At 38.0% G+C, this 11,661-nt stretch overlaps 1 protein-coding gene across 1 annotated transcript; it reads left to right on the forward strand.

The window, feature by feature from the left end:
- The first annotated feature begins 390 nt into the window (after positions 1-390).
- Positions 391-9,453, forward strand: LOC145284704 (uncharacterized). Its single transcript, XM_080133595.1, has 2 exons — positions 391-2,388; positions 8,080-9,453. The coding sequence occupies exons 1-2, from the start codon at positions 391-393 to the stop codon at positions 9,451-9,453; spliced, it is 3,372 nt and encodes a 1,123-aa protein (XP_079989721.1).
- The last annotated feature ends 2,208 nt before the right edge of the window (positions 9,454-11,661 follow it).

Genomic DNA, 11,661 nt, shown 5'->3' on the forward strand with positions numbered 1-11,661 from the left:
ATGGTTATTTTCCTCCTATCGGACAAGATTTGGGGAGATACCATTTCTTCTGTCAAAAGCTTGAGAAACGTTATATAGGATTATCCCTTTATTGGAAATAATTTAGGGTTGGTTCTGCTCAAGCTGTTAACTTATTCTTCGTATTATGTTCACCAGACTGTATCTGCCTGTCCTTTTTTCTAGATATTATTTCCCATTTTGGGATAGTCTTAATTCTTTTGGTTGTTGCATCATTCTTTTTTGGCGGACTTTCTGTGCGCGCCATCTTGTCTTGTTGGCTTGATTGGTAACGGTTGGCGCCATTTTGAGTGACGTCATAGATTATGTGGTAGCTCTCTCTCTCTTTATCTCAAGTATTGATAAGTTAAGTGAGAATTAGTTGAAAATAAAATGGCTGCGACGCCAAAGGATGTTCTGTTGAAGAAGTTGAAAATTAATAAGAATAAAATACTTGTAGTGCTAGAAGCGATAGAATCATCTCGTGAAGTGGGAGAGGACAAATATTCTTTATGTAAAAATCAGGTTGAAGAATACTTGTCGAACGCGGCATTGTTGGAAGAACAGTTAGTCGATATTTATTTAAATGATAATGTCGAAGAAGACATTGTGGAAACTTTCTCCAAGGATTGTGCCTTGTTTAGATTACAAGCTCTGGAGAAATTGGCTGGATTGAGACCTGCCAAAGTTGAAGAATCGGAGACCTGTTTGAAGAAGAGTGATAAAGTCAAGGGTGTAAATATTACCCCTTCTATCGTCTGTCCTAAATTCAATGATAGGGACTTAGAGACAGATAAGCTAGCCTTTTTAAATTTTCACCGGGAGTTCCTGAATTGTGTATCCAGTTTGGATAGTGACTCGTTGAGATTGGTCGTGTTGAAAAACCATCTCACGGGTTACGCCTTTCAGATTGTTAAACACTTATCGGTATCGGACGAAAATTACGAGATTGCATTAGAGTTGCTTTCCAACGAGTTCCTAGATGAGAGTTGTGTTGTGGACTCAATTTTCTCGTCTTTATTGAATACTGATCGTTTGTATAGTAATTTGGACGTGAAAAAATTCTTGACTGACGTGAAGACGCAGGCATACAAATTTAAGAATTCCTTCAGTATTGATTTTCTGGAATGCGGTACCCCGGGAAATCGATTGTTGGGTCATATCGTATTCGGTAAATTACCCGTTACCTTTAGAACAGAATTAGTGCACAAAGTGAACAATAATTACCCTTCTCTGGAGCAGATTTTGGATAACTGTACTGATATTATTAGAACTCTTGAGCTCTGTAAATATGATCCTGGGAGTCGTAGACCAGACTTCTCTGTAAAAAGGTCTAATAACAAGTTTAAACCTTCCTTACCAGATAAAAGACCCTCCACGTTGGAGAATTTCCACGTCAAGACATCTAAAGTCAAATATAGATGTTGTTTTTGTAAAAGTAATGATCACAAGGCTCATATGTGTAAATCCTATCCAACGTTTAAGGACAAGTTGAGAAGGTGTAACGAGTTAGTGATTTGTTCTAGATGCGTCAGCCATCTCCATGGGGAAAAAGACTGTCCTTGCATTGGAAGGGAGTCTGAGCTGTGTTGGTCTTGCAATAGACCTGGGCACCGTAGCGTTATGTGTCCCATGGCGGTCAAGCCTACTGTTTCTTCTAACGCTTGTTGGATGACCAGTGGCTCGTCCTTATTACCTGTAGTTAACATTTCGGTTAATGTGGGTGGCAAGGATGTGTCCTTTAACTGTTTGGTAGATACCGGCAGTGAGAGATCTTACCTCTGCAAAGGACTTATAAGAAAGATTTCCATGTCCTCACCCATGAAAAGTCGCAGATTTCTTATAAAGACCTTTTTGGGTAATAAAGTAAGAGACCTGCAGGAGATAGATCTCCGTGTGAAATTTCAGGATGAATCAAGGCAAGTTTCATTCTTGTTGGATGAACACTTAGACCTGTCCTTTAAAATTGAAGGATTAGGCGGTGTGATATCTGACTTGAGAAAGGACGAGGTGAAATTGGCTGCTGATTTCTCGTGTATGAAAAACGACATGCTGCCAGTCCATGGTCTGATTGGTATTGATGTAATCAAGTTTTTGGGCCCCTTGCAGCTAGCCCAATTTAAAGACGGATTTGCATTTAGTTCGTCTCAGGGAATGATTTTGTTTGGAGACGTTTCGGACTTCAAATCCTGTTGTTCTGTGCGGGAGCAGGCTGGCTTGAATTACAATCGAGTTGTAGGGAAATTTTCGTCGTGTAATGTTACTCATGTATACTTTGTTTTGGAGCCTAAATCGAATCATTTGGATCCTTGGAGTTGTTTTGATGAAGCGGCAGTGGATAGGACCATAGAGAATATGTTCAATCTCGAAACATTGGGTGTTACAGATGAGGTATGCAGTAGCTACGATAAAATAAAAATAGCAGATTTTCGTTCGTCTATTGAATATCGTGACGGAAGCTACTATGTAAGTGTTGTGAAGGAACATAACTGGCTATACACCGGTTACAAACTGTATATATATATTGGACTGTTGGGCAGACAGCGGCAGACAAGCAGTCGCAGTAAGACGGATAGTCTTACGTGTTGATTATCAGACTTTCTTCCCCATACTTGTTACTATGTACTTCTATTTACCTTAGGCGAGCAGCCTTACGTTTCTGTATTATGAATAAACCCCATTACACATACCACTCGGTGTAACTCACGTTTGTCTTTATTTCCTAAGTATTTAGGAATATAACAATGGCGACGAAAGGATGTTCTTTCTCTTAACAGAGATAAATTACCGTACCAAGGACTGTGTACAATGCAAGGATTTTTTGTTTTACGAAAAAAAACAAACTACACAAGGATTTTTGACCACGTGCGTCAATGAATTTAAAAATTTTTCCTACCTAAAGTAGCGAAAAGTACGGATTTTTCTTCGTAAAGAACTCACAAGAAATTATAGAAACATGTTCAAGGTAAAGTGGAATTTATATTTATTTTGACAAGTAAAAAAAAAAAAAAAAAAAAAAATGGTCGCAAGTTGAATTCGAAACTACACTAAAGGATTACGAGTTTCGAAAGAAAAAATATAAATACAACGACTATTGTACCATTTTATGCCACGTGGGAACGGCAGCCATATATTTTTTTTTTTTTGGAAAATTAATTGTTTGTTATTGCCTTTATATAAATAATTGGAACTATTTGTCGTGGGAAGTAAGAAATATTTTGTGTATGAACTTACGTTGTTGAAAAAAAAAAAAAAAAAAAAAAAAAAGAATTATTTTACAAAGCCTGTTGAATTACTATGGATGAACTTTGTTGAAACGTGTTGTGTCTGCATATTGCTACTAATTTACGATATACGTAAATTTACGATTTTTCTTTGGAATTATTGTGTAGAATTCGAAAAGACATTTTTGTACTAGAAGCTAACATGGAACAATTAGCAGAGTTAACTAAGGCTCTAGCCCTTAGCATCCAGGAACAGACAAAAATGACTCAACAATTTTTAGCGCAACAACAACAACAACAACAAATTCAACAACAACAGCTACAGCAACAGCTGCAACAACAACAAGAAAGAACACAAAAAACTTTAGAGGCACAACAAGAACAAACAAACATACTACAACGACAAATGTCGACACAGCAAAAGAATTTAGAAAAGCTAATTCTAACGTCGACCGGGAAGAAGACTAATTTTTCTGCCGAGGGTATTTCAAATTCACTAACGGAATTTCGTTACTCCCCGGATACTGGTGTTACTTTCCCTGCATACTACAGAAGATACGAAACAATTTTTACGAAAAGATGTTTAGACTGGACCGATGAGGAAAAAGTTACCCTGCTACTACAAAAACTGGGTACTGATGAAAACACCAAGTATGCAAATCTAATTCTACCAAAAAAACCGGAGGAGGTTTCATTCGAGGAAACAATTAGTACCTTGTCGAAAATATTTGATAAAAGGGATAGCCTATTTCACTCTAGATACAAATGTTTGAACATTCAGAAGGCAGAAGCTGAAGACTATCTAGAATATGCTTGCACTGTGAACTGTTTATGCGAATCATTTAAATTGAATGAAATTTCCGCAGACCAATTTAAATGTTTAATCTTTGTACAAGGTCTCACAGCACCAAGGGACAAAGATATACGTTCACGGATCCTAACAATTATGGAGGCGGATCCTAACATAACATTGCAAAAAGTCACTGAAGAGTGTCAACGTCTGATTAACATAAAGAAAGACAACACTCGCATTGAAGAGAAAAATATTTTTAAGGTGCAGCAAGTAAAAAGGCAAGGGACCACAAGAAAGTCCAGGTTCCAAGAACACAGGATCCTTAAAGGATACAAAGACCCAAAGCTAAAGTGTAAATGTTGTGGTAGTTTAAGACACAACAATAAGACCTGCTGGTTTAGGAACAAAATATGTTATGAATGTGGTCTCAGAGGTCACAAGGGAACATACTGTGCCCAGAAGAAAAGACAAGGGACCGATAATGTAAATACGCTTCGCATGAATAAAGAAAAAAGCTGCGAAAGACGGAAATATGTTGATGTTCGGATAAATGGACATCTGGTTACATTGCTTCTGGATAGCGGTGCAGATATTAGTATTATAAATGAAGATATATGGAAAAGGATAGGTCGACCTGAATTAACGAAAACCAGAAAGACGGCGAGAAGTGTGTGCGGCAAAAGATTAGAGTTCAAGGGAGAATTAAAATGCAAAGTGACATTCGCTAACCAGACTCATAAATCCAAAGTGTACGTCGTACCAGGAAAGAATACATGCCTGTTTGGGGTAGATTGGATTGTCCTGTTTAATTTATGGGAGAAACCCATAAATTCGTTTTGTAACGTTTTAACTGCAGAAAAAGCAAACCAAAGGGAAGACTTCCTGAAGGATTTGAAAACTGAATTTCCCAATGTTTTTGCCGAAGGACTAGGACTCTGTATTAAGACAGAGGCAAAATTTGAATTAAAGAAAAATGCCACTCCAGTATTCAAACCTAAAAGGAATGTGCCTTTTTCAGCGATGGACGCAATCGAAAAAGAGTTGGATAGACTTCAACAACTGGAAGTCATTGAAAAAGTTAACCACACAGATTGGGCAAGTCCAACCGTGTATGTAAAGAAAAAAAATAACAGAATAAGGGTCTGTGGAGATTTTTCAACGGGTTTAAATGACTGTCTATTGGACCATAATTATCCCCTTCCGTCCGCAGAAGATCTGTTCTCTAAGCTTAACGGAGGAAAAATTTTTTCTAAGATAGACCTCTCAGATGCTTACTTGCAAATTAAGATCAGCGATGAATGCTCCAAATACTTAGGCATAAATACTCATAAGGGCATTTTTAAGCTAAAGAGGCTTCCTTTTGGATTAAAGGTTGCTCCTGCTATTTTCCAGCAAATTATGGACACGATGCTGGCAGGGTTGGAATTTTCAATGGCCTACCTTGACGATATCCTAATTAAAAGTGAAAATTTGCAAGATCATAAGAAGCATGTAAAAGAAGTATTCAAAAGAATACAGGAATTTGGTTTTAAATTGAGCCCAGAAAAATGCGATTTTTTTATGAAAAAAATTAAATATCTAGGTCAAATAATCGACAAAGAGGATCGAAGACCGGATCCACAAAGGACTGAAGCAATTGAAAAGATGCCTGCTCCAGATTCAGTGACAAAATTAAAATCGTTTTTGGGATTAGTTCAATACTATGCAATTTACATCCCTAACATACATAATTTAAGAGCTCCTCTTAACGAGTTACTGAAAAAGGGTGTTAAATGGAACTGGAATAAGGAATGTGAATCTGCTTTCCAAAATATCAAAAGATGTCTACTGTCAGACTTAGCATTGGCACATTTCAATCCAGAAAAGGAACTAATACTAGCAACGGACGCCAGTGATTACGGTGTTGGCGCTGTATTACTTCACAAGTATGAGGAGGGTAGGACAAAAGCTATCGCCCATGCTTCAAGAACGTTGGTTGCAGCGGAGAAAAATTACAGCCAAATTGAAAAAGAGGCGCTGTCGATAATATTTGGAATTACAAAGTACAATCGATTTCTCCATGGACGATCTTTTATTTTGCAAACCGACCATAAACCCCTACTTACCATATTTGGATCAAAGAAAGGCATTCCCACACATACTGCGAATCGATTACAGCGATGGGCTGTAACCCTCTTAAACTATCAGTTTAAGATGGAACATGTATCCTCAAAAAAGTTAGGACACGCAGATGCATTATCACGGTTGATCCCTAAAAGAAGCGAAAGTTTCGAAGAAACGGTAATTGCTGCGCTTAAAGACGAAAGTGAATGTACAAGTTCAATGTGTAATATGATACGTGAACTTCCGGTAACTTTCGAAAAAATAAAAAAAGAGGCAGTAAATGACATTTTCATTAAGAAAATGAAAAATCAATTGGGATGGATAAAAAAAAATAAAAAGGTAGATCAAACAACGCCTTTTTCCATCTGTGAAGATGTGCTCATGTATGGTGAGAGGATCGTAATTCCACTAACGTTACAGAGGAAAATTCTGAAGGAATTTCATACAGGTCATCCGGGCATTTCGAGAATGAAATCCCTTATGAGAGGATATGTGTACTGGCCTGGTATGGACAAGGAAGTTGAAAAATGTGTCAAGACATGCAGAGGATGTCAATTAGCAGCTCGAGATCCTCCAGTAAAAACGACGCCATGGCCAAAGACGGACCTACCCTGGTCACGTCTGCATATTGATTATGCGGGACCTATAAATGGTTATTTTTACTTGATTATTGTAGATTCTTTTTCAAAATGGCCAGAAATATTTAAGTTTAGACATCCAACAGCAAAAAACACTGTGAGTGCGCTTAATGAAATTGTTAGCCGTTTTGGAGTGCCAAAAACCTTAGTGAGCGATAATGGAACAGCATTTACTGCTCATGAATTCAAAGAATTCTGTGACTCACTAAATATTCTACATATGACAACACCTGTGTACCATCGACGATCGAATGGGTTGGCCGAAAAATTTGTAGATACGTTTAAAAGGGCACTTAAGAAAAATCTTACTACGGACACAGACGAACAATGTATTCAAACATTTTTAGCAATTTACAGGGTGACACCAAATCCTAATAATAATGTCAATTCTTCCCCGGCTGAGCTAATGTTTGCAAGAAAGATAAGATCTGTCTTCGATAGGCTGCTACCAGAGAAAAAGAAAGTTTTCAAAAAAGAAAACCTTAATACCAAGTGCTTCTCCCCAGGTGAAAATGTATATTTCAAAAATTTTCAAAATGGACGAAATCAGTGGGTTGAAGGTATTATCAAAAAAAGGATTGGGAGCATGGTCTATACCATCCAAGGATTAAGTTTTGTCTGCAAAAGACACAGAAATCAAATACGTCCCAGACTGTCTCCAAATGTGGAAGAGACACCAATGGAAACATTGTGCGATATTTTTGATATACCAAAACCAGCGTGTGTACCGCAAACAATGAATATTTCGCCTGAACCGACCATACGGGCTGGACAGAAACCTTTACCCCGGGTAACGCTGACCAGAAGGAAAAGCGCAAGAAAGAGAAAAGTTACCAGGAGATTAAGCCCTGACCCTAAAAGGAAGAGGTATTTAAGCTAAAATCAGGAAGATTTCAGCTTCAGGGGGAGGTGTTGTGAAGGAACATAACTGGCTATACACCGGTTACAAACTGTATATATATATTGGACTGTTGGGCAGACAGCGGCAGACAAGCAGTCGCAGTAAGACGGATAGTCTTACGTGTTGATTATCAGACTTTCTTCCCCATACTTGTTACTATGTACTTCTATTTACCTTAGGCGAGCAGCCTTACGTTTCTGTATTATGAATAAACCCCATTACACATACCACTCGGTGTAACTCACGTTTGTCTTTATTTCCTAAGTATTTAGGAATATAACAGTAAGTTTACCTTGGAACCTAGATAAGTTGAACGAAGTTCCGTCTAGTTATAATGTGGCATTAGCTGTCTTAGACAAAGTAGTAAATAAATTGTCTGACAAAAATCTGTACTCTGATTATTGCAAAGTATTTCTTGATCAGGAGAACGAAGGCATAATTGAGAGAATTCATGTGCCTCCTTCAGAATTTGCCAAGTATACCTGGATACCCCATCGTCCTGTCTACAAAACTGAATCACAGTGCACAACAAAAATAAGGCCTGTGCTCAATTGTTCGTTGAGAACGGGTGGTAAGCCGTCCCTCAATGATTGCGCCTATACGGGTGTGAACCTGTACACTGATATGCTGGAGCTTTTGTTCAAATTCCGAACCGATACGTTGGTTCTATTAGCGGACATTAGAAAAGCGTTTTTGATGGTCAAATTGAAGAACGAATTTGACAAGAATCGTTTCTGCTTCTTTTTGAAGTTAGAGGACGAGCTGGTCTGTTTCAGGTACAGCACTTTGATCTTTGGATTTGTGTCCAGCCCATTCATTTTGTGTTATATAGTGAAATATCATGTAGAAAAACATGCCGCAGGACCCTGCCGTGACATACTGTTGAATAACTTCTATGTCGATAATCTGGTTAAAACACACCAGTCGCAGTCTGAATTGCTGAAGTTATATGTGGAAGCAGTAACTACCATGGAAAAGGGTGGCTTCGAATTGAAAACTTGTAGCAGTAACAGCGAAATAGTTTCGCAACGTATACAGTTGGACAACAATGGTTCCTCTCATGGTATGGTATGTGAGAAAGTCTTGGGCTATACGTATGATCCGATGTTGGATGAAATGAAATTAAGTAGCGGAGGTGTTGAGAGAGTAGTCTCAACTAAAAGAGACATGTTGTCTGTGAATTCTTCGATCTTTGACCCGTTGGGTCTTGTGTTGCCTATTACTATAAAGGGAAAAATCATGTTGAGCCAAGTATGGAAGTTAGGTATAGGCTGGGACCAAGCAATTCCTAATGATATATTATCTCTTTGGAATAGTTTTCAAAAGAGTCTTAAGGACATTCAAAACATTGGTTTTAATAGATGTTCGGTTCAAACTGATTTGCCGGTAATCTTGATTATGTTCTGTGATGCTTCGAACCGTGCTTACGGAATTGTCGAATATATGTACCAACGAGGAAGGGCTAACTTATTTTTTGCAAAAGCTAAAGTGGCTCCCTCTGTCAAGAGAACCCTTCCTACGTTGGAATTGTTGGCTGTATTTTTGGGCATTAAACATGTAATTATTTTGGTTAAGATGTTCCCGAATTTGTTCAAGGAAATCATAGTAGCTGTCGACGCACAAGTAGTGTTGTCGTGGTTATTGTCGGAAACCATCAACACCAAGTGTCAGTTTACGAGAAACCGATTGAAAGATATCAAGTCTATGGTTAACGAACTGACAGATAAGGGTTTGGAAGTTATTATTCCCAACGCGTTCCTACGTTCATATCCTGGAAGTGCTGTGCTGTGTTTCTGAATTTTGATGAAGAGATGTCTTCTATTGAACCTCCTAGTAGGTCAGATTTAATCGATAGTTTAAAATATCGAGAATCCATTTTGAATAAGTTCAGGTCTATGTGGTATGAACAGTACTTGATGAGTTTGAGAGAGTTATCTAGTGATTTGTACCAGTCTAGTTTTGATAACAAAATAAAGGTGAATGATGTAGTGTTGATAAAAGGTTTTAAGTCTAGACCTCACTGGAGTTTGGGCAGGGTGATGAAACTGACCCAAGGTTCCGACAGATTGGTGAGATCTGCCTTGATTAAAAGAGGTGATACGTTGCAAGAGCATTCAATAAAACATTTATTCCCGTTGGAACTTTCTATAACTCATTCTTTCCAAGCCCCTGCTGCAGATCAAGGTGATGATTTTCCTAAAGGTGAAAATGTTGTGGAATCAGTTCGTGAGGATCAGTCTAGACCTGTTAGACATCAGAGATCAGTTAAAGAGAGAAATCCTGATTATCTCTGGTATTAGTTGGAATATGTCCACCTTTTTTCTTTTCTCTTTTTCTTTTTTTGTTCGGGAGAGTGTCAGAAATTTAATTTCTTCCTTCTTTTCGTCGTTGTCTTTTATCTTTCCTCCCTTCTTTCCTTCTTTAACTTTACGTCTTTTTAACGAGCTGCTGCTGCTGCTGAAAGAATCACGCCACAATTGAGATACTTTTCCCGCGAAAATTCAACAAGCGAAAGTCAGTTTTGGACAGAGATTCCACGAGGGTAACACGCAAGTTACGAACTCTGGTCCTACTCAGACATTCAAGTCTTAAAAATAGTAAAGTTATTTCATTGTTCATAGGAATGAATAATGAGTTTTAGAAAGAGTCAAATCAAGTTGGTTGACTCGAAAAGAAAGAATCAATTCTAAGAAGAATTGATCTAAACTGGACGCACGAGATGCGATTAAATGTCGGCGTAAGGAAACCGAAATGTCTAACCAGTGAGAATTTCATCTGACAAGAAGGACGAACGGAGGTTTTACCTAACAACGTTGAGTTTTCAAATTCAAGGATTATTTTCAAAGAACTTTAAAGGATTCTGTCACTGAAGTGAGGACAGATCGATTTGGAGTGGCGTGAAGAAAATATATATGTAAAAAAAAAAGGACTCACACACACACATATATATAAAGATAAAAAAAAGAAAGGTTAGAAAAACGAAATCATTGTTTTACGCAGTAAGTTCTCTTATTCTAATTTTCTTTTATTTCTGTACTCTCTCTCTAGTGTTAATTAAGCCTTTAGTGCTTGCCATAAGGACATTTTTTGGCAGTCGAATTGGTGAACATATAAACTGTATTTCCTCAATAATTGAACTTTGCAGCTTTGCTGCCTTCTTTCCCCAACCCTTATGCTTTCTTTTTCCCTCAATAAAATGTCAATATTTTTTTATTCTTAAAAGTATTTCCTTGTCTTTATTTTTTCATGTCCTGATTTTTCTAGGCTTATTAATATGAACCACGTGGGATAACCTTCACGGGACACAGTGAATAAATTTCCCGCAATAAGTCTTTAGCTTCTTCTTTTTTTCTAATGACTGTTAAAATGCATCTTGCTTTGGGGAAATTGGTGGGATGACTATTAGCTTCCCCCTTACCTCCCTGAAATCAATTAGCTTGTTGAGGTCTGCACCTTTAAAGTTTTTGTTGTTGTTTGTGGCAGCTGAATTTAAAATACAAATATCTTTTCCGGGGAGGTAGAGGGTCTTTTATTTGTGTTCAGGTGAGGGGGTAGTGTCCATGTCAGTATGTGTGTTAGTAGGGTTAGTAGGTTTTTTTTTTCTGGAGATACAGGAGGAGTGTTATGAAGGGACTTAGAGGTGGCTGGTACAGGAGAGAAGGGTTTATGTTTTTTTAGTGGATTAGTGGTATTAGTTTGGGCATTTTGGGGGGGACAGGAGTTGTGACTGGAGGAGGCATTTTGAAAGGGGAAAGAGTTTTGGATTTTGTGGAGGACTGCATGGTGGGGTTAGTGATGAGTCTAGTATTTTTTGATGGAGATGACTTACATGGGAATTGGGGTGTTTTTTTTTTTGAGTCCAATTTTTTCTTGAGGTTCACCAGTTCAATGTATTTTTCCTTGCCAGGGTCATGTTGTAGCATCGCTTCTTCTCTCATCTGGTCGAGTGATATGCGTCCAGGGGTCTTTTTCCCAGGGGCGATCTGCCATGGTTCTCCTCTGAGG

This window comes from Euprymna scolopes, chromosome 9 (assembly GCF_053919585.1).
Source record: "Euprymna scolopes isolate OS-2025 chromosome 9, ASM5391958v1, whole genome shotgun sequence".
NCBI classification, from domain to species: domain Eukaryota; kingdom Metazoa; phylum Mollusca; class Cephalopoda; order Sepiida; family Sepiolidae; genus Euprymna; species Euprymna scolopes.